The 22,367-nt window shown below is 55.4% G+C and overlaps 1 protein-coding gene across 4 annotated transcripts in view; it reads right to left on the bottom strand.

Moving 5' to 3' along the window:
- PLXNA1 (plexin A1) overlaps nt 1-21,067 on the bottom strand; it is a 115,576-nt gene extending 94,509 nt beyond the window's left edge. For 2 of the 4 annotated variants that reach the window (XM_015641176.2, XM_033517435.1), the window contains exons 1-2: nt 20,970-21,067; nt 6,065-7,411 (exon numbers count right to left, since the gene is read on the bottom strand). In XM_015641176.2, coding sequence (XP_015496662.1) covers nt 6,065-7,267 — 1,203 coding nt within the window. In that variant the 5' untranslated portion in view covers nt 7,268-7,411; nt 20,970-21,067. Of the gene's footprint in view, nt 1-6,064; nt 7,412-18,915; nt 18,935-20,916; nt 20,936-20,969 lie in introns of those variants that run through there. The other 2 variants (XM_015641177.3, XM_033517434.1) reach the window with 2 other exon arrangements.
- Between the last annotated feature and the right edge of the window lie 1,300 nt (nt 21,068-22,367).

Below are 22,367 nucleotides of genomic sequence, written 5' to 3'. Positions count from 1 at the left end.
GATACCTCAACATGCTGGACCTAACAGATGGCAGTAAGCCATCTCCCACCTTCATCCCACAGCTACAGCACCTTTGGCAGCCTCCTGCTGCAGCCCTCCCACCTCACCAGCCAAGGGAAGGCATGAGTTGATATTTCCCTAGCGTTCCCTACACACTGATGTAAGGCACTTGGGACAGATCCACTGCATGTACGCCCTCTCTGCATCTGAACAGGCTTTGCAGACCAAGACCATGGCTCTCTGTCCCCTGAATCCTACAGAGCAGCACTTACAAACACAGCAGGAGCCACTGGAGCATCCCTGTTCCCCCCTCAATCCCTGCCAATGCCATCTCAGACACATGGGATGCCAGCACAAGCTCCCCAGCACACACACATCCCTCTCCTCCTCATCCCTAAGCACTAGCTTAAAAAAAAAACAGCTTGGCAGCGATGCAGTGAGGCAGGAGGGGCTGAATCCTGCAACCCAGCCTTCCCCCAAAGACAAAACACTTCCCAGACAAGGCCATGCCAAGGCAAACAAGTCAGGGCTCCTGGAAGAGCCTCACTTCACATAGCAAAGCCTCCAGCAAGCACACTACCCACCTGCCAGCCCCGTTCCTCCTCCCGCAGGAACGTCTTCGGGAAATCCCCACATTCTTTCCGTGCTGCCTTACCCCAGACAAGGTGCCTGGCTCAGCCAGCTGCCTCCTCAGTTCAGCAGGAACCCACAGATCTGGGAGAAGCTTTTCCCTCTGCTCAAGGAAAGGCAGAAGGAGGGCTGCACTGGCCTCTATCCGTTCTTAAAACCATGACAGCAGGGACCTCCATCAGGACAGTCTAATGATGGGCAAGGCAAAGGCAAAGGGATGCCCCCTGTGAAAGCTGAGATCCAGGCAGGGGAGTGGGACCAGGACCAGACCCACAGCATTCACCCCCACCTCAAGCATCCTCACCCTGCCCTGCTGAGCAGAACAACAGACCCTTGGCCACAGTGGTCTGGCCTGGGGGGCACATGGGGCTCCCAGTGTTCCCACACAAGGCAACAGCCTCACATGTTCACACAGCACCAGCAAAATCCCTGTTCTATCCCAAGCACTGAAGGGCTTTGCCAAATCCCCAAGGGTGGCAGTGAGCCTGGGTGCAGGAGGGTAAAGTGGCAAGGCAGGCACAGCTGACAGGGAGACAGCCTGCTCCAGTCACGGGATTCTTCTGCTTCACAAGGTTCCTTATATAATTTTGAATTTAAAGGGGGAGAGGTTTTTTGGCAAGCAGCAGGCTCCAAATGCATGCCAGTCCCCAAGGGGTTTTAAATCCGTATTGCATGTGTACAGAGCATATGGGAAAATGCCAAGCTCCACGTATGCAAGGGCACTACAGAGCTCTGTAATTCCCACTCATCACTGCCTGGGAAGCGAGGATCAGCCCAGACTGGCTCCCACCAACAGTTACCCATGTGGAGGGGAAAAAACACAGTACTTTTCCGTGCTCCAGCACAATACACTTGCAGCTACAATGGCACCAGCCTCCCACAGCCATGGCAAGGCTGCTCACCCTCTTCACCATGCCACTATTCCAGCTCCAAGGCCAGTGGTCTCACTCCCTGCTGCAGCAGGAACCCAGTGCTGTGCCAGCCTTCCAAAAGGAAAGGACCAGTCACACTCAGCCCACCAGGCAGTCTGGAGATGCTGCTCCCTCAGTTACTCTAACTTCTGTTTTTGGGTGTTGAGTTAATGTACAAAGATCAACTCCCTTCCCCGCCTGACTGTTGCTCATCCTTCCCTGAACTAGGGGAACTCCTACAGCCAGTCATGAAAGATGCGGGGATCCCCAAAACAGGAACAGAAGCACCACACATCTCTGCAACCAGAAGAAAAAGAGGGAAGGGAAATCACAACCTCTCCACTCATCCACTGAACGCCAGCCTTGCCCTCCTCTATCACACAAAGCATCCTCCTATGCATTACAAGACTAGGAATTTTAAAACAGCAGATCCTAGAAAATTATCTTCCTAATCACAGAGTGAGATGCGAGTGATGCTTCAGCCACAACACAGCTCCCACCCAAGTATCTGGGATTTCTCAGATGCTTTGCTGGGGGAGAGATTCTGTCCCTCACAGCCCAAATAAACCCCAGCACCTTCCACCCAGCCATCTGCAGTAGCAGAATGGTTCAGGGCAATGCCACAAAGGTATTCAAGCCCTGGCACCCCTGGGTGCAGGTTCTGCTCTCTCTGAGCTTAATCTGCTGCTTCCCCAACCCCGTGGCTGCTGAATATGCAAAAGGAGAGATGTTTATGGTGTTTACTGCTCTCTGCTTTGTCTCAACATACTCTCTGGGAAATGACAAATACAGCTGCGCTCTGGGACCGAGGAACTCCCGCCGCCGCCATGCCGACACCACCTCGATAAATAATTACGCCGACAATTAGCTCATTAACAGCAAACTGCCTCGTAGGGGAAGCGCAGGCGGCACAGAGAGGTCGGGCCAAGGGCAGCAGTGCCGGGGTTATGGAACTCACCGACATCTCTGGCTGCAGCGAAAGGCAGGGCAGAGGGACGGAGGGCAGGAAGGACAGGGGGACAGGGGGACAGGGGGACAGGGGGACAGCTGTCCCCCAGCCAGTGCTGGCAGGGACCAACTCACACCACGGCATACGAGGGCCACTGACCTTGCAGCGTTTCAGCCTGCGGATCTGCAGGAGACACTGGAATCTGCAAGAGACACTGGAATCTGCAGGAGGCGTTGGGATCTACCCACTCCTGCATTTGCATGGGTTTTTGCAGGGACCACAGCCTTCAGCCTATTGCAAGGGTGGGGTGTGGTGTTTCTTTTGGGGAGGGGTTGGGGGGTTTTTTAATTATTTTTGTCTTTTGTTTTTATTTCCATGCTTTTCTTTGGCACCCCTCTCTGTTGCCCCTGGCTCAGACACCCCAAGGCTGCTGCACAGTACAGCACAGCAGTCTTCTCTGTCACAGCACTACTTTTTCCTCTCCAAAACGGGGTCAGGAAATTTGGATTTCCTGGGGAAAGGGATTTGAAGGAGGGGGAAGGCAGCCCACAGCACCAAGCAGGAGCGGGTGTCTCCTGATATGCCTTGTCTCATTGCCTCCCTTCAAGCCCACTTACGAAAGCAATGAGGGAGCAGACAGCACGACAAGGCTCGCATCACTCAGCATTATTAATTAGCCAGTAATTCTCCAGTTAACACCATTATAGGCTCACCCCATCCCCCGTGCACCTCCAGGGGCTGTGATGGAGGATGTGGAGGGATGCAAAGAGCCAGGGAGGAGGTTACAGGAGGCTGGTACTAAGTGCCAAGCTGGGATGCCAGGCTTTTTGTGCATTAATCGCTGCTCAGGAATAATCCGAGTGTGGTACAGTTTGTTACCACCTGCATTTCTCTGGCTGCCCCGGAAAGGATTTGGCTTATCCTGGTCCACTTTCAGCCAGTTTGTCACCAGCCATTGTTCTTTGCCAGCAGCCTGGGCAGCAAGACTTACTGAGGAGTCAAAACTCAATTTCTCCCTGGGGTAGCCCAGGGGTAGCAGCCACATCCTGCTGGCTCCAGGCACTGGCTCTGCCCAGCCCAGGAGTCAAGGGCTCCAGAAACTCTAAATAACTCCCTGCTGCAACATCTGCACTCCAGCTCCAGCCCAGTGCCCTTTCCCAGCCATGCTACACCAGTGCTTGTTCCCCCCAGCTTGGGAACAGGAGCACTGGGCAGATGTGCTGAGCACATCTGGCCACAGGCACAAAGACCTCCCAGCCCTGCACAGGGGAAGAAAAGAGCCTGTCCACACAACACCAAACCCCTCTCAGTGAAACACTGGGAGCAGCAAAGCCTCTGGAGAGGTCCAGGGGTGATTTAAGCACTGGGCCTGGCACAGGGAAATAGCTTGGGTGCTTCCACAAAGTGCCTCTGCTGCGTTTGGAAACCCATGCTCAGGTCTGAGTGCACCAGTGTGAGGAGTCTCTCTACAGAGCCAGCTCCCTTCACCTTCCCACTTATGACTGGATCCCAGGAGGGAGAGAGAAGTGGGAAACAGGAATTGACTCCACTCACCAGCACTGGAGAGGAATCACTAACATCTCCTGAGCTATCTGCCAAGCCTGGTAGCCTCTCCTCCCAGCTCCAGCACCAGCTTTGGAGAACCAGAGTTACGCTGCAGCTCTGGGGATGAATATCCACTGGCCCTGCACTGCTTGGGAGTGCAGTGCTGACAAAGCCTCCTCCAGCATGGACCAGCCTCAGCTCCTTACTGCCATGAAGGAGGACAGCAAGAGAGCTCCTTGCACATTCCCATATGGATGGGGTCTAAATCCCAAGCAACTACTGACTTGAGCAATTACATTTTGCCTCCTTAAAAATTAAACAAAACAGCATGTCCTTTATTTTCTGGCCAGTCCTCACATTGAGAGATCCATCACTGCCAACACCCACCCTGGAGATGGCTTTACTTTATTAGGGGCACAGAAATTCCTGCCAGAAAGAGGGTACATACTTCCAGTGGTCTAGTTTGGCCTGTGCTCAGCACAGCAAGTACCTGAGGGCTTGACGTATGATCCAGGCACTTTCCCCACTCTGCCTGGCAACTGGAGAAGGACTGGGACAGGAAACACCATTTTCACCTGGGAGAGGGTGTCACTCCCCAGCCCAGTCTCTACAAAAGCAGGAGCCTCCCCATCACAGCACACATCCATCCACCCCACAAGAACCATACCTGCAGGACCCAAAGAGTACCTTGAGATCCACTTACTCCCAGGGGCTGGCCACCAGTTAGCAATCCCAGGACCACCAGAGTTTAAAACCATCCCTAGAGTGCAGGGAGGCAGAGCACCCTCCCCAAACCCACGGCATTAGTGGGGCACTGGGAGAGGTGAGCCGGGAGCGCAGGAGGCAGCAGTGAGCAGCTCCACCACCAGAGCCAGCAGCTGCGCGACCCAACAGGCAGCCGTGTAACGATTTCATCATTTTCCAGCAAAATTGAATTAGTTCAAAGCCAAAATCTGATTTGCGAGCCCAGCGCTCTTGACAGCAAACCCTTTACTTTGTCAGGCAGCTGTTAGCTGTCTCCTTCAGAGCGGCGGCGAGGACGCTGGGAGAGAAGGCAGGGCTGCTCCACAGGGACCCCCCTGCCCACCTGCCTGTACCCAAAGCCCTGCTTGAGCAGAGCAAGGGGCTTGCTATGGGTGCTGAACACCAACAAGCCGGACATGGGGGAGGTGGGTGACAGCAGGTGGGTCAGGACCTCCACCAGACCCTCCCAAACCCACACACCAGCAGCCCAAGCGGGCCTCAGCCCCATATCTGACCCTATTTGGGGGCCTATCCAGCCTATGACCTCTCCATCACCTGGAGATGTAGCCTCCAGCAACTACTGGCGGTTTGTAACACTGCCCAGAAAATGCAGTAACAGTAACAGTTCAATAAGAAAATAAACCCCAAAGGCCAAGCTGGGAGGTCCCCTGCCCACCACCACTCAGAGGTCCCACGCTCAGCAGCCGAGACACCAGCAGGGAGCAGAGGCAGCCAGGTCAGAACCAGGTGGGAAAACACCTCTCTGGGGACAGAGGGGAATGCTCCCTCAGTTGGGAATGACTGTTCCAGGATTGCAGCACTTACCTCCTGCATCTGTGAATGACAGTTTGCACTGATCACTCCCAAAAGCCACCTCACTGACAGCGCTCTGTGCCCTCCCAGCACCCCATGGAGAGGATGTGGTCCCTCCATGCTGAACATCTGACCAACTTCTGCTGGGGCCATCAGGTCTGTGCTCTCTGTCCTGCACATCCTGCTGCTTCCAACACCTTCTACATGGCCACTGCCAAGCCCCAGGTGACACAGCACCCACAAACCCCACACATTCCATCTGCAAGGGACTCTACAACAGAGCCGCAGCAGGTGCCCTGAGGCCTGAGCATACCACCCTCCCAGCCCAACCCACTGACACTGCCCAAATCCACAGTGAAAACACAGCTTAGGTCAAATCACTGGGAAAGATCCAGCCAGAGACCACCACCAGAAACCAGAAACAGTCTGGCTTGAATGGGTGAACTCACTGGCTTGACAGGTGGGAACTCACCGAGTTGATGCAGCCCAGCTCCTTATTCAAGAGCCAGGGTAGTGAGAGCTTCCCTTCCCCTCTGTAGCATGACTGGATACGCTCCTTGATCTTATCCTTGATCTTCTTCAACGTGAAGAGGCAGAGCACAGACTCCTTGGGAGGCTTAACCCTGTTTTTCTGGCCCTGGGAGAAGATGGTGAAGAGGATATCCTCCTGCTCTGAGATGCCCAGGTACTTGGCCAAAGCCTGGCCAGGCTTGGTCAGGTAGGCGTCCTGGATCAGGCGGTACTCGATGCCGTCCTGCACGCAGCCAATGGGGAATTCCACATAGGAGTAGAACTTGGGGTCATCCACACAGAGGCGGACGATCTTGGAGGTGAAAAACTGCTCCCCAGTGGAGTCGGGAGAGGTCAGCTGGGTGTCCAGCTGCAGGGTCAGGTAGTAAACAAACTGCTCACTGCTGAAGCTGTAAATGTAGTAGATGTCAAAGGTGGGGAACTTGGAGAGTGTATCCGAGGGGATTTTGAGCTGTGAGGAGACAAACTCATCCTGGTAGACAAAGCCAAACATCTCCGCGTTCTCCTCGTTGGCCATCAGCTTGCGGCTGGAAAGAGTGGGGAAGTACTCTGACTTCCCATCAATGGGCGTCCCAATGAAGAGCTTGTTCTGCCCGTTCAGCACCTCGATGATGACACCAGACATGGTGCCTGACTCGTTGACACTGGAGAGGTAGTGCTCCTTGCGGTGGTGGGGCTCACCCAACTTGAAGAGGTCGTCCAGCCGCAGGAACTGGCAAATCCCCTGGGAGGCACTGCCGCAGGCAATCAGCCGATTCCCCGAGTAGTCCACCAGCAGCAGTTTGTTCACGTTGTTGGTGGTAACCAGCCCGTGTGGGCAGGACTGGACACTGGGCGGAGGGTAACACTTCTCATTGTCCTCCACGGGCCCCGTCACGTGGGTCCGCAGGAGTGTGAGGTTATTGGAGAGCTTGTAGATCCGATTGACAGCCCCCACGTAGACCTCCCCAGTTTTGTTGTGGACCACCAAGTGTGTCAAGCTCCAGTCTGTAACCAGGAAAGTCCTAAAGGGAGATTTGGGGCTGCCTTCCGCCAGCGGTAGCCAGGTGCTCCCCAAGAGCAGCAAGGTCCAAATGTGGATGGACAAGTGGTGCTTGAGCCAAAGGAGCCACATTGCAGCAGCCTCACATCCAGCCAAGGCCATGCCCAAACCCAGCCACAAAATAAATAGAAACAAACCCAAACTAAAGGGATGGGGGAGGGAGGAGGAGCTAACGGGATACAATCTCCTCTGCTTCCGCTGCGTTCAGCAGTCAGGGCATCGTGGGCACGGCCAGTCCAGTCAACCCTAGAGGGAGAAAGACAAGAAAAGCGGGGTTAGGAGGCTTTCCTGCTGTCTCAAGCATGTTCCACCCCACCCAGAAGACTGCTTCTTCACATTTTCCTAGCAGGTTGAAGAGACCCTGACCTGCTGCCCCAATCCCACTCCATGGCAGTGCTGGGAATGGATGCAAAATCCCAGTTAGCAGCAAGCACAGCCCTAGCCCCTACACAGAGGAGGATCTCAAAAGCACCTTTTAAAAGAGAGAGCCAAGAGCCCTGGCATGTTGCTCACCATCCTGCCACCTGCCTGCCAGGAGGGACATGGGCAAGAGGGGTTGGAGGGAGCACACACATGGAGGGGCATGGCAAGGACAAGCCTGTCCTTATGGCATTACTATGCATTAGAAAACACAGGACAGACATGAGGCAGTTGGTTTGAGAGGCTCCAGAGGGACAAGGGGGCACACGCAGGGGGGATGGAATGCTCTGCTCACTGCTGTGCCACAGCTGGGGCTCACCAACATGGAGCATCAAAGCAGCCAAATACCCCACACCAGGGTGACCTTTGCACCCCAGCAGCAGTGAGGAGATGGCCACAGGAAACAACACAGACCTCCACTCTTTGCATCAGTTCAGCAGCCCCTCCATTACACCCCATCCCTATCTTCTCCATCCACCCTCCCCACACAGGCACAAGCACCCCTAGACTAACCTGGGTCTGTGCAAAGCCCCCTGACAGCACACAGCCCATCCTACCATCACAATTCATCCACCCCAACTGGGACCAAGGTACATGGCTGGGGCACCAGCTCTGTTTCCCAGCCAATGCAAACAAGCTGCTCCAAAAGGAAGTGGAGGAGGAGAGCCTCTCTCTCCTTCCTCTCCTTATCATCCATCTCTGACTCAGCCCAGGATAACCTTCAAGAGGATCCCCAGCAGGGAGTGGCACAAGTAGGAAATATGGCCCGCGGTGACTGGCAGCTCTGCCAGATCCCAGCCCTAGCTAGGCAGGGTGTCAGAGGGCAGCCAGTTGTCATATCAGCAGGACTGTGCAGGGCTGAACACAGCCCCAGCCTCAGCATCCTGCTCTTGGCAGGGCTGTGGGACCCACCAGCTAGGCCACATGCAAACCCTGGGAGGCTGCATCACCAGCAAGCCAGCAGTGAGCCATACAGCAACCCCAACATTCCATTACAGCATCCTTCACTTCTGCTGCTCCCCTCCCAAGCCACAGAGCCAGACTGGGAGAGATCCAAGGAAAGGGAGAAACTGTTTTTCCCCTTCTCCAATTCCCAACACACACAAGAGCCCCCTCTCCTTTTTCAGGACAAGCCCAGCCCTGGCCACCCCTGCCAGCTCCCCTGAGCCCCAGATACATTGGGCAAAACTTCTGCATCATTTCTAAACCCTCTCTGCAGATCTGCCTCTGCCCTCAATGCCCCTCACCCTGCTCTCTTCAACTTCCCAACACATCCACCTCCAAGGCAACAGTCCCAAGGGACATTTGGACAATGGCACGTGAGCAGCACTGGGACCAAATCCAGAAGCCACAAAAACTCCATGGGTGTGGAGACAATCAAAGCACCATCCTGGAAATCATCCCCATGGTCCTAACCACCCGTTCCTACCACCTTTTTCAACACTGGGAGCCTCCCAGCAAAGAGTATGTAGTCACAAAACTGTCAGGGCAAGGGCACTCCCAGAAGACACACACACTTCCCAGAATCTTCGTTTTTCTGAGCTTGTTGATAAGATAATAACAACAAGCACCCCAGATCAGAGCTTATTAGCCCCAAACCACACTGTCATGGGACTGACTGACACTGTCAGCACAAACCCACTGGTTAGCCCAGAAAGCCACAGCCCAGTGGCTGCAGGCATTGGGGTTTCCTGAAGGAAACCAGAGAGTGGTTTCCCACCCCAAGAAATCGTCACAGCTGTCACCAAGCCACTGTGCCCATGCAGCTGAGCCCCTCAGGAGCAGCACAGCGGCTGTCTGGCAAGGAGACCAGCACCAACACCAAATTCATGTGTCAGTTATGTGCCAAGGAGAGAAGGAATGGGGAAGATGGGGAAGATGACAGTGGGAGATTGGTGCAGCCTGGGGATGCCACCCGGAGCATCTCCTGGCAGGATGAGACAGCACGACAGGGAACTTGCTTTCTTGGTGCATTTCTATGATTCACTGCTTCTATTTCAGGAAGTGGGTGAGAGAACTAGAGGTCGAGCTGCTGCCACAAACCAGGGCTAGAAAGCCCAACAGGAGATTCCCAAATTAACGTAGGGAACTGCAAATCAGAAGTTGGAACGAGAGCAAAGTGAGGCAGAGCTGGGGCAAGCTGAGAGATGACACTCTGCAGAGCTCCTCTGAGATTTCTGCTCCTAAATATACTACAGCAGCAACATCTCGTCCTAGTGACCTGACACCAGTGGTGGTTTTGTCCAGTCCTGCTTAAAACCATCAGCAAAGATTAATAAAAATAAAACAGCACAAATAGTTTGTCTGCTTTCTTCAGGATTCAGTGGTATGGGTTCCTGAACTTTGGATTGAAGTAAAGCAGGGCTCAAGCCCACCACAGTGCAGGCAGCCCTACCCTGGAGCAGGGGTGCCAGCACAGCCCCTGCTCCCTGCCCATGGGAGCAGCAGCCAAAGGGCATTTCCCTGCTGCCACACAGCCTCCAAGTCTCATGGAGAGGTCACAGTGCAGCTAAGGTAGGGCAGCTCCTCCACTGGCACACTCTTTAAACCACAGGGTACCCAAACCCCCTGGGGCTGCATTCAAGCAGCACCTCACCCTGGGGGGACCCAGTGCAGGGCCACCATACGACTGCCACCACCAGGAAGGAAGTCCTGCACCACAAACACGTCCAGTGCAGTCCAAAGGCATAGAAAACCCTGAGCAGATACCCTGGAGCCAAGCCCTGCCCTGTAAAACAGGCAGCAATAAAATAATTCACCCCAGCCCGGTTGTATGCATGCCAGCTGGGACAGTAGGAGCACAAATACACCCGGCTGTGCTGCTGGGCAGCAAGTGATGCAGCACACAGCATCTGCAGCACTGAACATCCCCAGGGCTCACCCCACAGCAGGGACACACCACAAGCCAGACAGCACCACAGGCTTGTCTTTTAATTTACACACACACACACACACACACAAACACACACACACACATATATTTATATAAGGGAACCCACTGTCAAAAGCAAAGCCAGCACAAGAGCCAAATCCACCCCAGTCCCCTTCATCCCCCACTGGAAAGGACATTTGCTCAGTTTCACCTCAAAGTGGCCACACTGAGATGGCTGCAGCCACTGCAAGACTTGGATGGGGGTTACCCACCTCAGCACTCACACATCCCAGCTGCCAATGAACCTTTCAGCAGCAAGCCAGGAACATGCCCCAGAGACACCAGTGCCCCACTTCCTGGCTGCTGGAGAGGTGGCAAGGGGCAGTAGCACTCATCCCCCAAGGCTGAGAGCTCTCTGGTCCTGCAAAATGCCCAAAAACCTGTGTTTGGGATGGGAGATCACACTTTGGGAAAACAATCATCACTTTTGATAGCACAAAGCAGGAGTACTGGGATGGAAAAACTAACCTTAAAAGGCAAAGACTGGACAGAATGTTAAGGACCGGCTCTCCACTCATCCAGGCAGCAAGTCCAAGAGTCAGCACTAGCCTACAAAGCAGCAGCCCTCATGGGAACACCAGCAGGCAGAGTTTAAAACATGCAGACAAGCACAGAGGTGCACATCTGGCACTCACAGACCTGCCTGCCATCCCTGCTCCTCCATCAACAGGACCCCAGCAGGTTCACTCCTAGCAAAACACCCCAAGAGCTTTTATAGCCTTGCACTTCTGCAAGTGAGGTTGAAGGAGAGAAGGCAAGGGATTGAAAACCCCCAAATAACCGACCCACAAAAGGGTAAATGGCATCTAAAGGGCCTTTACCTGCAATCCCTCCACGTCACTTGCTGCTCTCAGCAATAAGAAACAGTGAAGAAGAAACCAGCTACAAGCTGCGAGTAATTAGCAAAGGGGAGAGAGGGGAGATTATCCAGGGGAGAGAAAAGCCTTCAGGCCACAGGAGAGGCAGCCTCACCATACAGCTGGTGTATTTTTAGGTTCATCTGCCTGGGAAAAGCCTTGCAACAATGAGGAAAGCCTGGTGTGGTACAAATTCGAGCTGCACTACATATGCAATTGCTGCAACGGGGCTAAACTTTAACTCCTTCCTTCATTGCATACAGTCATTGAAAAGTATTTGGCTGGGGTCCCTCCCTAGCCAGTGAGTTAAATCATTAAAAACCTTATCCTGGCTCAAGCCACACCCTGATGAAATCAATGGCAGGCTCTGAAGCTGCCCCAATGCCCCAATTTCCATTACTATCACCCAATCAAGAATATCTTCAGCATCTTCAGCTTCCTCCCAAGCTCCTGCCATTTCTCCCAGGAAGGGCTGAGGACCCCATCCTGTCATCCACCCCAGCCTCCACTCCTGCCCTGCAAGGATCTTCTGGGCAAAGAATTCAGCCTCTTTTGTCCTGAGAAACATGACAAGAAGAAGCAGCCATCTACTGCCCAAGGGCTCATGAAGCTTGACCCTCAGCAAAAAGGAGCATAAAAGAACAAGCAGTGAGGAAATTAAATAGCATTTCTCAAGTGCGCAATTCCCCTTCTCTGGTCCTCTGCAAGAAGTCATGTCACGCCAAGAACAGCTTGAACTCCAGAACAGCTCTGGAGCCACTTCATGTGCTCACCACCAAGAGACTGCAGGCTGCCCTGCAGAGAGCCCCTCCAAAAAGGGCTCACAAGCATTTCCGATATGGAAACCCAGGCTCCCTGCAACCACAATGTCCCAAAGCAATGAGGTACACCAGGACAGCCTCAGCAGATCCTGCCAGGAAACCAGGCATGGACTGAGACTTTACACATTTCCCAATTCTGCCCAGCTACACCAAAAGTGAGAGTCAGTGGCTGTCCCCTGCCTTATTCCCACAACTCACCTGGGTATCACAGTTCATATAGGACCCTACAAGGGCTGCCAAGGGGCGTTCTGCTTACTGCCCACCTGCTGCATCTGGATCTCCCAGGAGGAAAGTGTGGCCCACCTTCCCCTGTACTCCCTGCAGCCAAGAGAGGAGTACACAGACCTGGATTGACTGATGCCTGGAATGGAGACCAGTGCACAGCCTGTGGGTAATCACCCACACAGGACACAGCTGGCTGATTCCCATCCTACTTCAGGAAGTTTGTTCATCAGCATACACAGAGCACAACACCTCAAATCTCTCTGTGCCTCTCATCATCCACAGACCCCAATCCTAGGCACCAGGACACCAGCCATAGGACTGTGGCTTCCTACTGTCAACACCCAGGTCAACTCAAACAGCAGAGCAACATGAATTTTGTCACCTCAACCAGGACCAATTAACAACATCTTGCCCCCATTTTAAAAGCAAAGAAGTACAGACCTAATTCCCTGAAGGCCCCCTCCCCCTTTGGCTTTGGCCCACACACTCCCAGACTGATTCTCACAACTCCACAGGCCACAGGCCCCACACAAATGACCCAAAAACCAGCCCTGCTGGCAGAGGTCACCTTGGTCCAGCTGGACCCACAGAGACCCAGAAGGACATCCACCAGCAAGGTCTCTCAACAGCAGAGAAGTCCAACGAGAGATCCTCTGGCCATCAGCATCCTTCCTTTGTCTCATCTCATTCCCTGGAGCACAATGCATCACTCCTCCCTCCCCAGCCTGCTGCTCCACATCCCTCACTGGGCCAGAGAAGCCACAAACACAAGCCATGATTTTACCCTCCCCAGATCAATGCCCCTCTTCCAGCCCAGCCCTCCAACCTGCATTTTCACCTCTCTGTCACAAGTGCTTCCCCCCAATCCCCGAGGGAATCTGGAGAGCTCCCTCTTTGCAATGGAGCACTGCCACAGCAGGATTCCTGGTTGCTGGATCCTCTCTACTCCAGCAAAGGGAGGTCATTCTGGGGTTGGTTTAATCCCAGCTAAACTGAAATTCCCATGCTTCCGCCTGGCCCCTTGCTGACACCAGCACTTGTGCTGTCCTGTGGCGAGCCAAGCACGACTGCCATCACATTAGTTCTGATTAAAACAACCACAAAACTTCTCCAAACGACCTTTCTCAAGCCATGTGTGCTTTTCCTTCCCCTATCAACCTGCCATCCTTCCCCCTCTGCTGTTTCAGTTATGCTGCCCCAAGAACCACAGCTGGAAATGGCTCAGGTCCTGGCTCTGCTTCTCCTGCAGAGTTCCCAGCTCAGCACAGCCCCATGTTCTATTTGCCCAAGGTGAAGCTTGGCAGAGATGGCAGAGCCTCACCTGGCAATGGGACAGGCAGAGACAGGAAGAGGTAAAGCCCAAAAGTCCCCCCCCCAGCAATACCACCATAGGGGAAACTCTTCTGAGAGTCCAAAAGAGGCTTCATCCACAGCACCATAGGCAAAGAGTATCTGATATTAACAGGGAGGTGCCACAGCAGTGGCTGTGCCCATGCTCTGCTTTCCTATGGGCAGTGCCAACACAGCACACCCCACCCAAATTCACACAGCACAGGGGTCTCACCCACCAGACCTGGGCAGAGCACACGTCAAAGTGTGCCCAAGAGCTGCTGGCTGGGAGGAAGAGCAGAGCAAGGCTTCTCCTCTTCCTGCAGATCCCAGCTGCAGCCCCAGGCCACGCTGGACACAGGTGTCACCTTGTGTCATACTATGGCCTGACACCATGCATGAGAGGCTGAGATTCCAACAGGCATCAGCACAATGGATCGGCTCCTTCAGTGCAACACCGAGAAGAGGCGGCTGCTCGCCTGTGCTGGGAGGTCTGTCCAAGCACCTCTGCCAAAAACCCACTTTCTGCTAATGAAGGTGGCTGGATGGCAGCTGCAGCAAGTGCCATCACCCCCATGGAGGACCAGGGAGCCACAGGAGGCACAGCCAGTGGGCCAAGAGATCCTGCTCTGTTGGGAGCTGACACGCTCCCCTGGCATTGTCACATCCCTCTCTCCCAGCTCTCTCCCACGCAGGCATGAGGCCATGCAGGACCTCTCCACATGTGCCAGCAGCCCCACGGGCACCTCAGCTGTGCTGATAAGGAATAACAGAGGGAGCCGTGGAAGCCGGGGCTGCTGTCAGCGTCATGGGGATCGGCAGCGGTTCTCCTTCGGAAACAGGGCTGCCTTCCTGCCTTTCTCCTCCCCCATTTCTTCCCGATGACATCAGCCTGAAAAACAGGTTCTTGACTTCAGCAGGGCTCATCGGGCCGATTCTGGTCCCCCCTTGACTCCAGAAAGGAAGCAGCCATCCAGGAGCCGGACACGGAGATAAGCAGCAGCGGGCAGGCAGGGACCCTGCCAGCATGCCAACACTTGTAGGAATAAAAACCATGGAGAAGCAGATGGGGGTGGAGGGAATGCGACACTGGGGAACAGATATAAACGTTTTACAGAGGCCGTGGCAGCTGTAAGCTGGGTCTACACCCCGGCCCCGACACTGCTTTGCTGCAGGGCAGCCAGATCTACCCAGAGCAAAAGTCAAATCCCAGGGCAGGCTCCCATCTCACTCCAGCTCCAGGGCCCAACAGCAAGCCCTCAGGCTGGCCAAAATGACAACACAGGACTCAACACTTTCCAGCAAAGCCTTCCGAGGGCCACAAAACTGGACACGGACCAGAAGGGAACACGATCCTGCGAAACATCCTGCCCCACCAGCCAAGCTCCAAGATTATTTTTAAACTCCTCCTAAAATATTTTTGGGTTTTCCTCTTCCCCTGTTGAAACTAACAGTCTACACAGGAAGAGCGAAGCTACCGCCCGTACACAAAGCCCGCATGCACAAAGCAAACAACTTACTGCCATTATAATTACCTGTGATCCTATCGGCAGCCCTGACGGGGTCGGCATTCACAGAAGGAAATGTGGATTTCACATTGTGCCACTTGAAATGAGTGTGACCATCCTTCCTTCCCCCCCTGCCCCCCAGCAACACCCGCTCATGCCAGCATCGTGGTGAAGTGGAGGAGCAGCCCTTGGATGCGGGGCTACGCACACAGGAAATTTCTCCCCCTCATACAGGAATCTGCCTCTTCTCTTGCCAGGAATTTACTTCTGTGAGACAGCCTGAATATTTTGACACACAAACAGTTGTTCGACTGAACACGTAAAGCAAAGGGACTCACAGGACTCCTACAATGATACCAAGACTTGCCTGGACAGGGGTAGCATCAGATGTGTATCTGCAAAGGATCAGGACACTGACACTACCCCAGAGGTGCTCAGAGCATCCAAGCTTCCCAATAATTTTGGGAAACCGTCCCCACTCCCAACCCCTCACATGCCAGACAGCATCTCTGCTCCTCCAAACTCCCAAGAAAACATGAAGAATCACTCAACATTTATCAGTTCAAAACACATATGCAATTAGCAAGATTTTTTTTCCTCCCTCCAGTATAATTATATATGTTTTAATGCAATTACCACCCCTGTATTTTGTACATTAAACAGTAGGCAACCCAAGGAAGAGAGAGGCTTTTATTTTTCTTGGCTTTGCCTTTCTGAAAATAATACTATTGCAAAATAACTCCGGAAGAAGGGCTTATCTTTACCAAAAAAAGAGGGAAAGAAGATGAAAAACGGGAAGAAGGAAGGAGAAATCTCCCAAAAAGAAAGCAGGGACTACAGTGTCCCTCCATGCTGCCCTCACCCTCCAGTCCCTACACATACCTATACCTGGAAACCGTTCCCAATACCACGGCCAGGACTCAGAAACAGCCTCAGCCTGTTCACCATCGCCGGCAGAAAGGAAAACTGAATCAAGCAAATGGTTGTGGTTACTCAAGCTGGGGTCATTAGCCGGATTAAAGCTCCCAAGCTCCGGCCAGCAGCACGGAGAGTAAAGTGCAGTTAAATTGCCCAAATTGGATTACCAGTGCTCCCGGGTCTCTGTGCCAATTTGGCTGGCAGATTGCAGGATGCTCAGGATGGGTAGGTGGGCAGTGAGCCCCAGGGCTGATCTGCAGGCTGCCACTGAGGAGGAGAGATGAGGAAGAGATGGTCCTTGCACAGCACATCCCCCAGAGCCATGCAGCCTGTCCCTGGCACCCCTGGCATGTTCTCACCTCGGGCACTTTCTCTAGCAAAATCCCTCACAATCTCAGCTCAAGGAGCAAAGAGGATATTGCACCCTGGCTCGCACCAGGCCCTGAGCTGACCCCAGCAACAAAAAATCTCCTCTGTGCTTCAGGCAGCTCACGAGGGTCTCTGGCCCCGGGCACAGACCTGCACACAGCAGCCAACAGGGCAGGGGTGGATTTGGCCTTCATTACACCAAGAGACCATTGGGACAGAAGAATCACCCAAAATAGTCCACCTTGCACCACACAAGGCAACTTCAGAGGAGAAAGAAGCAAAAGTGTTCATGGAGTGTAAGCCTGATGATCTCGATGTGGAGCTTTTTTCCAGGCTCAAACATCTCAGCACACCAGCAACAAAGAGAAGGCATGCCAAGCCTTGGCTAAAGGGAAAATAAACTTTGAAATGTTTTTCATTCAGGTTTTTAAATGGTGGCTTCCACCCAGAACAAGGGCTGGAGGCAGCCACAGAGTGCTCAGGGAAGCAAGGCAAACAAGGACACCTTCCTGTGTCTGGCCACGCTCTGACAAACCGATGGGAAGGCGTGGGTTTGGCTACACCACATGCCAAGTGCAGGGCAAAAGAGTCAGAACTGCCCATGCCTGGCATTGAAACCATCAAAACTTACTTATTGTCTGCAGCTTTTCTCATCCATGATGCACAAGATGTTTGCTCAAATGTGACTTTGAGCATAGCAGGCAGATCATGTTGGGGTATCTACACGGCTTCCATGCTGCACCCTGGGGAGGACTAAGAGGGGCATGGATGAAGCTGCGGGTCAGAGCACACATGATCTCACCAAGTACAACATTTCTGTAGTGGGATGTTCCTCATAGCACTGCATGGAAGCTGGCTGTCTCCAGTCTAAAGCCAAATCAGTCACCTCACCAGTGGATGGTGGCAAACACTTCATTTTGCATGAAGCCATGGCACCCAAAAGGGGCCCCAGTCCAAATTCAGGAAAGGTAAGGAGTCATGGTCCATGCTGAATCGAGCTCCATATCACTCATAATTCACAGACTCTGGGCCTTCCTCTACACACATGGTATACCACCAAGCCATTCACTGGCCAAACTCTGGCCAGGAACCCTCTACTCACCAGTTTCTTCCACATAGCACACAAACTTGAAGAAGATATTCATGGATCAGAGACAGCAACAACCTAAGTTCTCAATGAATACATTCCACCAGTTCAGATCAATGAAAAATTCAAGCTTGCAGGCAGTGAGGATGGTATTCTGGGCATTGCAGAATGCCATGCCCACCCTCCTGTTGCTGCACAGAGACACAGCAGCACCTCTGCTGTCCTGGCTCTTTCAAGGTTCCCCTTCCATTGAGCCAGAGGTGCCAAAAACCATGACTGACTCCTCGCTGAAGACACAAACCACCAAGGCACCAGAACACCTTACACAGAAAGGCACTTCCAACAAAGCCCAGTGGGACTCGGCAGAAGCCCGATCCAGTACGGCTCGCTCCGGTTTGCAGGAGCCGGTGCCGCCAGCACCAGTCTCTGCTGCTCGGAAATTGCCAGCTCAGGGCCGGGTCCGGCTCCCGCAGCAGTGAGCGCTGCAGACAGGAGCAAGGCAGGCAGCAGCGAAGGCCCTGACCCACACTCAGCCTAGAGAATAAACACATCCGAGCTCCCTTCATTAAGTCCGATCCCAGGGCCAGCTCCTTCGCTTTGTTCAGCAGAAGTCAAACGCGGCGGAGCCACGGAACTAGCCGGCCTGGCGTGACAGTCGCACGCAGGGAGCAGGGCAGGGGCCAGCCCCGGCTGCCGCCGTGGAGGAGGGGAGGCAGCCCTGCCAGCATGCAGCAGCGCCGCTTTATTACCCTTTTCATTTCGGCTGCGCCAAGCCCCGCTGAAACACACTCCCGGGGAGCCGCCGACACGGCCCTCGGCCCCGTCTGCAGCGGACTTCGGAGTTTGTTTGTCTCTCGCAGGGCACTGCCTCGATCGGGGAAAGGGCTTTGTGTGACGGAGCACAAGGGCTCTGCTCCGCAGCTCCGTGCACAGCCCGAGCGTGCACGAAGGCGGATGCCTGCGCTCTGCTCCAAATCCGATGCTTCTACTAAAAAAAATAAGCCAAGAGGGGAAAACTCCCCGAGACGCCGCTATCACCACGCTAACAAAAGCAACGTCGCCAAAACTTTAATCTTCGGGGGAGCAGCTGCATGAAAGCCCAGCCACCCACCGGAGCAGGAGCCAGCCGGCCCCCGGCGCTTGCTCCCCGCAGCCCCTGGAGAGCAGCGAGCGCATCCAGGCTTGCCTCTCTCGGAGGAGCGGAGCCGGCAGCCAAAGCCACAGGCGGATGGGGAGCACCCGATTACACGAATGATCGGGCATTTTGAATCCAAACTTCCTTACCAGCCTTCCTTATAGCCCCGTGTCGCCACGCCGCTGCCGGCACCGGCATCCACTGGAACCAGCAGATCACTGGGCGGCGAGCGGGAAGAAGAAAAAAAAACCTTCCCTCCTTGCAGCCACTTAAGAAATTATCCATGCATCCTCCCAGAGGCATCTGCCCCACCGCTTTTCCTTCGCTTCTCCACCTTTCCGCCCTGTTCGGTCACCAGTGTCTTGAGAGACAGACATCGAGTCACTCATTTTACCCACTGAGTAAATGGGTAGACCCTGGGATTGTTCAGGAAGCAATTAGCCGCTGTTCAGAGGAAAATGGTGTTTTCAAATGGATAACCTTTGATGTAGTCAATAGCCTCAGCTCCTCTTTTTTTTTTCTTTTTTTTGTAATTCTTGCAGCCGCACACAAAAGAAAATAAAAAATAAAAAATTTAAAAAATAAATCCAGCAAAAGGCTGGTAAATCCCACCGGCACAGCTCTCGCTCAGCAAAAAAGGATTTTCTCGCAAGCTGGAGGAAAAGCAGCTTCGGGAGGCGGCTCATCTGCCCAACTTTTCTCCCCTCCGTGTCCCGGAGCATACGAGAAGGATCATGAATATTCATCCCCCCCGTTAGCAGGTTCTGCTTTTGTTTTGTCCTCCCCAAGCAGGAGCCAGGGGGGAGCTAACAAGTGAGGTTAATGCCTGTCTTTTCTCTCCCATCCGTCTCCTCTTTAACCAGTGACCTTCATGTTAAGCCCTGTTTACACACCAGCCCCCCTCCCCTGGCTCCCCCTACCCCGGCGCTCGGCCAGAGGCAGAAGGAAGAATTTTCCCGCAAGGAAGACGAGGGAGGAGAAGGCGATTGCGGGATTCCGGGATTTATTTCGGCATGCCATAGAGATTTTGCAAATCCCTCCCCGATCGCACGCCGGAGCTGCCGTGTGTGCTCGCTGGGCAGGAATGGGAAGGGGCTAAGGGACACCGAGCGCGCAGCCGGCTTTATTCGCCACCTTCCACGTTCATACGGGCGGCGGGAGGCGCGCACCGGCGCAGCCCCGCACACAGGTACCGCAGCCTCCCACGCCTCGCTCGGAGGTGCCCAGCGCTGCGCTGCCAAACTACAGCGCGATCACAATAGTAACCATCATAACGAGGGCGACGGCAGCCATCCCACCCTATCCTATCCCATCCCATCCCGCAGGGCGCCCACGGCACCTCCCCGTCGGCGGCTGGGGAACGGGGAGCGCGGCGGCGCTGTGGGCTTCGGGACGAGCCCAGCCCGGATGCCGCTCACCGCGCCCCGGCGGGATGCGGGGATGTAAAGCAGCGAGAACGCGTGAATGGATATGGGATAGCACAATGCGGGGATGGCAGCGGGGATACGGGGCAGTGCGGACACAGGGATGACAGCGAGGATGTGGGGCAGCACGATGCGGGGATGACAGCGGGGACGCAGGGCAGGGCAGATGCGTGATCCAAAGCGGTGAGCACGGGAAAGGCTGAGCCCGGCTCACGTCCCCAGCAGAGCCGGAGCCGGGTGGGCAGCGGGGCTGGGGCAGCGAACGCCGCCGAGAGCCGGGCGGGAGGGTGCAGCGGGGAGCGAGGGGAACAGGGAGGCGGCCAAGCCCCGCCGCTACACCGGGCAGGGAGGCACCGCTGGCCCGAGCAGCTCCGAGCGGGGAGGCGGCCCTCAGCCCGTCCAGCCCGCACCTGCCCCGTCCCCGGCACACACCGCTACGAGACCCACGCGGGGCGTGCGGCGGATAAAGAAAGGGGCTCGGTGCCGGCGCGGTTTTGTCCCCCCGCGGGAGGCGGCTCCCGGGGCGCAATGCGGGCTGTCCCGGCGGCAGCAGCGCGGCGCCGGCCCTGCCCGGCCCAGCCCTGCCCGGCCGCCGCGGCCCCTCCGCGCCCCCCGACGGGGCCGCCGTGCCCTGCCCGGACCAGCCCCGCGCCGCCGCTGCGGCGGCAATAAAGCCAAATTTTTTAGGGGAGCAATAAAGCCGAGTCCGCATTATTTTTAACGAACCGACCGATCGGGCACATCGCGCCGCGCCCGAAAGTTGCAGCCGGGTTACTCACGGCTCCGGTCCCCGCTCGCCTCCGCCGTGCCAGCCATAATTGCATTCCACACCAAGCCGCCCGCCGGGCCGCCGCCGCCGCCGTCTCCGCCGCCACCGCCTCCTTCTCCTCCGTCCCCTCCTCCTCCTCCTCCTCCTCCTCCGCGCCCGCCTCCCCCCGCCGCCGCCGCCGCCGCCCGGGGCTCCGCCTCGCTCTCGCCGCCGCCGCTGCCCCGCATGAATGGGACGGGGCGCGGGACCCCGACGGAACGCCGCCCGCCGCGCGCGCCCCCGCCGCGGCCGCGCGCACGCCCCGCACCGGCCGCGCGAGGGAAGGGAGGGGAGGCGGGGGCGCGCCCGCGCATTCCGCCTCCAGGGGGCGCCCGAGGCGGGAGAGGGGGCGGGGCAGGAGGGCGGGGCCGCCCCGCCCCTGACCGCCCTTAAAGCGGCGATGCCGCCAGAGGAGGGGCCCCTCTAAAAGCGGTCACCGAGCGGGGGCCGCCGCGAGGGGCTGCGGGACAAGGAGGGGGCTGAGGGGCAAGGAGAGGGCTGAGGGGCAAGGAGGGGTCTGAGGGGCAAGGAGAGGGCTGAGGGGCAAGGAGGGGTCTGAGGGGCAAGGAGGGGGCTGCACCCAGCTGAGCGTCCTCGCCCGCCGCTCCCCTGCACCTCGTTCCCCAGGACTGTCCATTCAGCATCTTCCCACTGGAATCGCATCCACTCTGCCTAAAATTAAAGTTACAAAAGGGACGAAAAATAATAAAAAACATCCAAATATATTAATTACAGGTCTGAAGGGGTTGTTTGTCTTTTTTAAGCACGCTCAATATTATCCGCTCTTGTAACCTTCCCCTACTTTTCCCTGTCACCATGCCAGCCGCAGAGTCCCTTCCCAGTGCCACCTTGCCTTTCCCCCATCCTGTGTTTGCCTAGACACTAGTGAAATGCTCCATCCCCTCTCCATCAGGGAAGGACCTTTGCAAAGTCAGGAGGAATAAATGGTGTTTGTCATGAGGACCTCCACAGATTTTGGAAGAGACCTTTGGGATGGAAACCAGAGGGAGTGGATCTCTCCAGATCTCCCCATGAGGAGATGGAGCTGTAAATGGTTCTGGTTCACTGGGACCCCACCACTTGCTGCAGCACAGGGGCAACCGGTGCAAGGTGGCTTGTTCAGGCAGGTTTGCTTGGCTGCAAGCAGCCAGACCTTTATCCCCACCAGCTCTCGACACTGGGACACTTTGTCCTTTAGACACTTTGTCCCTTACACACCGCGGGAGTCTGGGAGCTGCCCCATCTGCGAAGGAAGGTATGTGCTCACCTTGTGCAGGCACACATGTAGATGTACTCTGCAAGATCCCAGCAGGTGTGTGTGTGTCTACAAACCCAGAGGAGCTCCTTGCCTTCTCTGACAGGAGGAACT

This window comes from Parus major, chromosome 12, assembly GCF_001522545.3.
Source record: "Parus major isolate Abel chromosome 12, Parus_major1.1, whole genome shotgun sequence".
NCBI classification, from domain to species: Eukaryota; Metazoa; Chordata; class Aves; order Passeriformes; family Paridae; genus Parus; species Parus major.
Note: the sequence above shows the minus strand (reverse complement) of the source record. Positions and strands in the feature narration are given on the sequence as shown.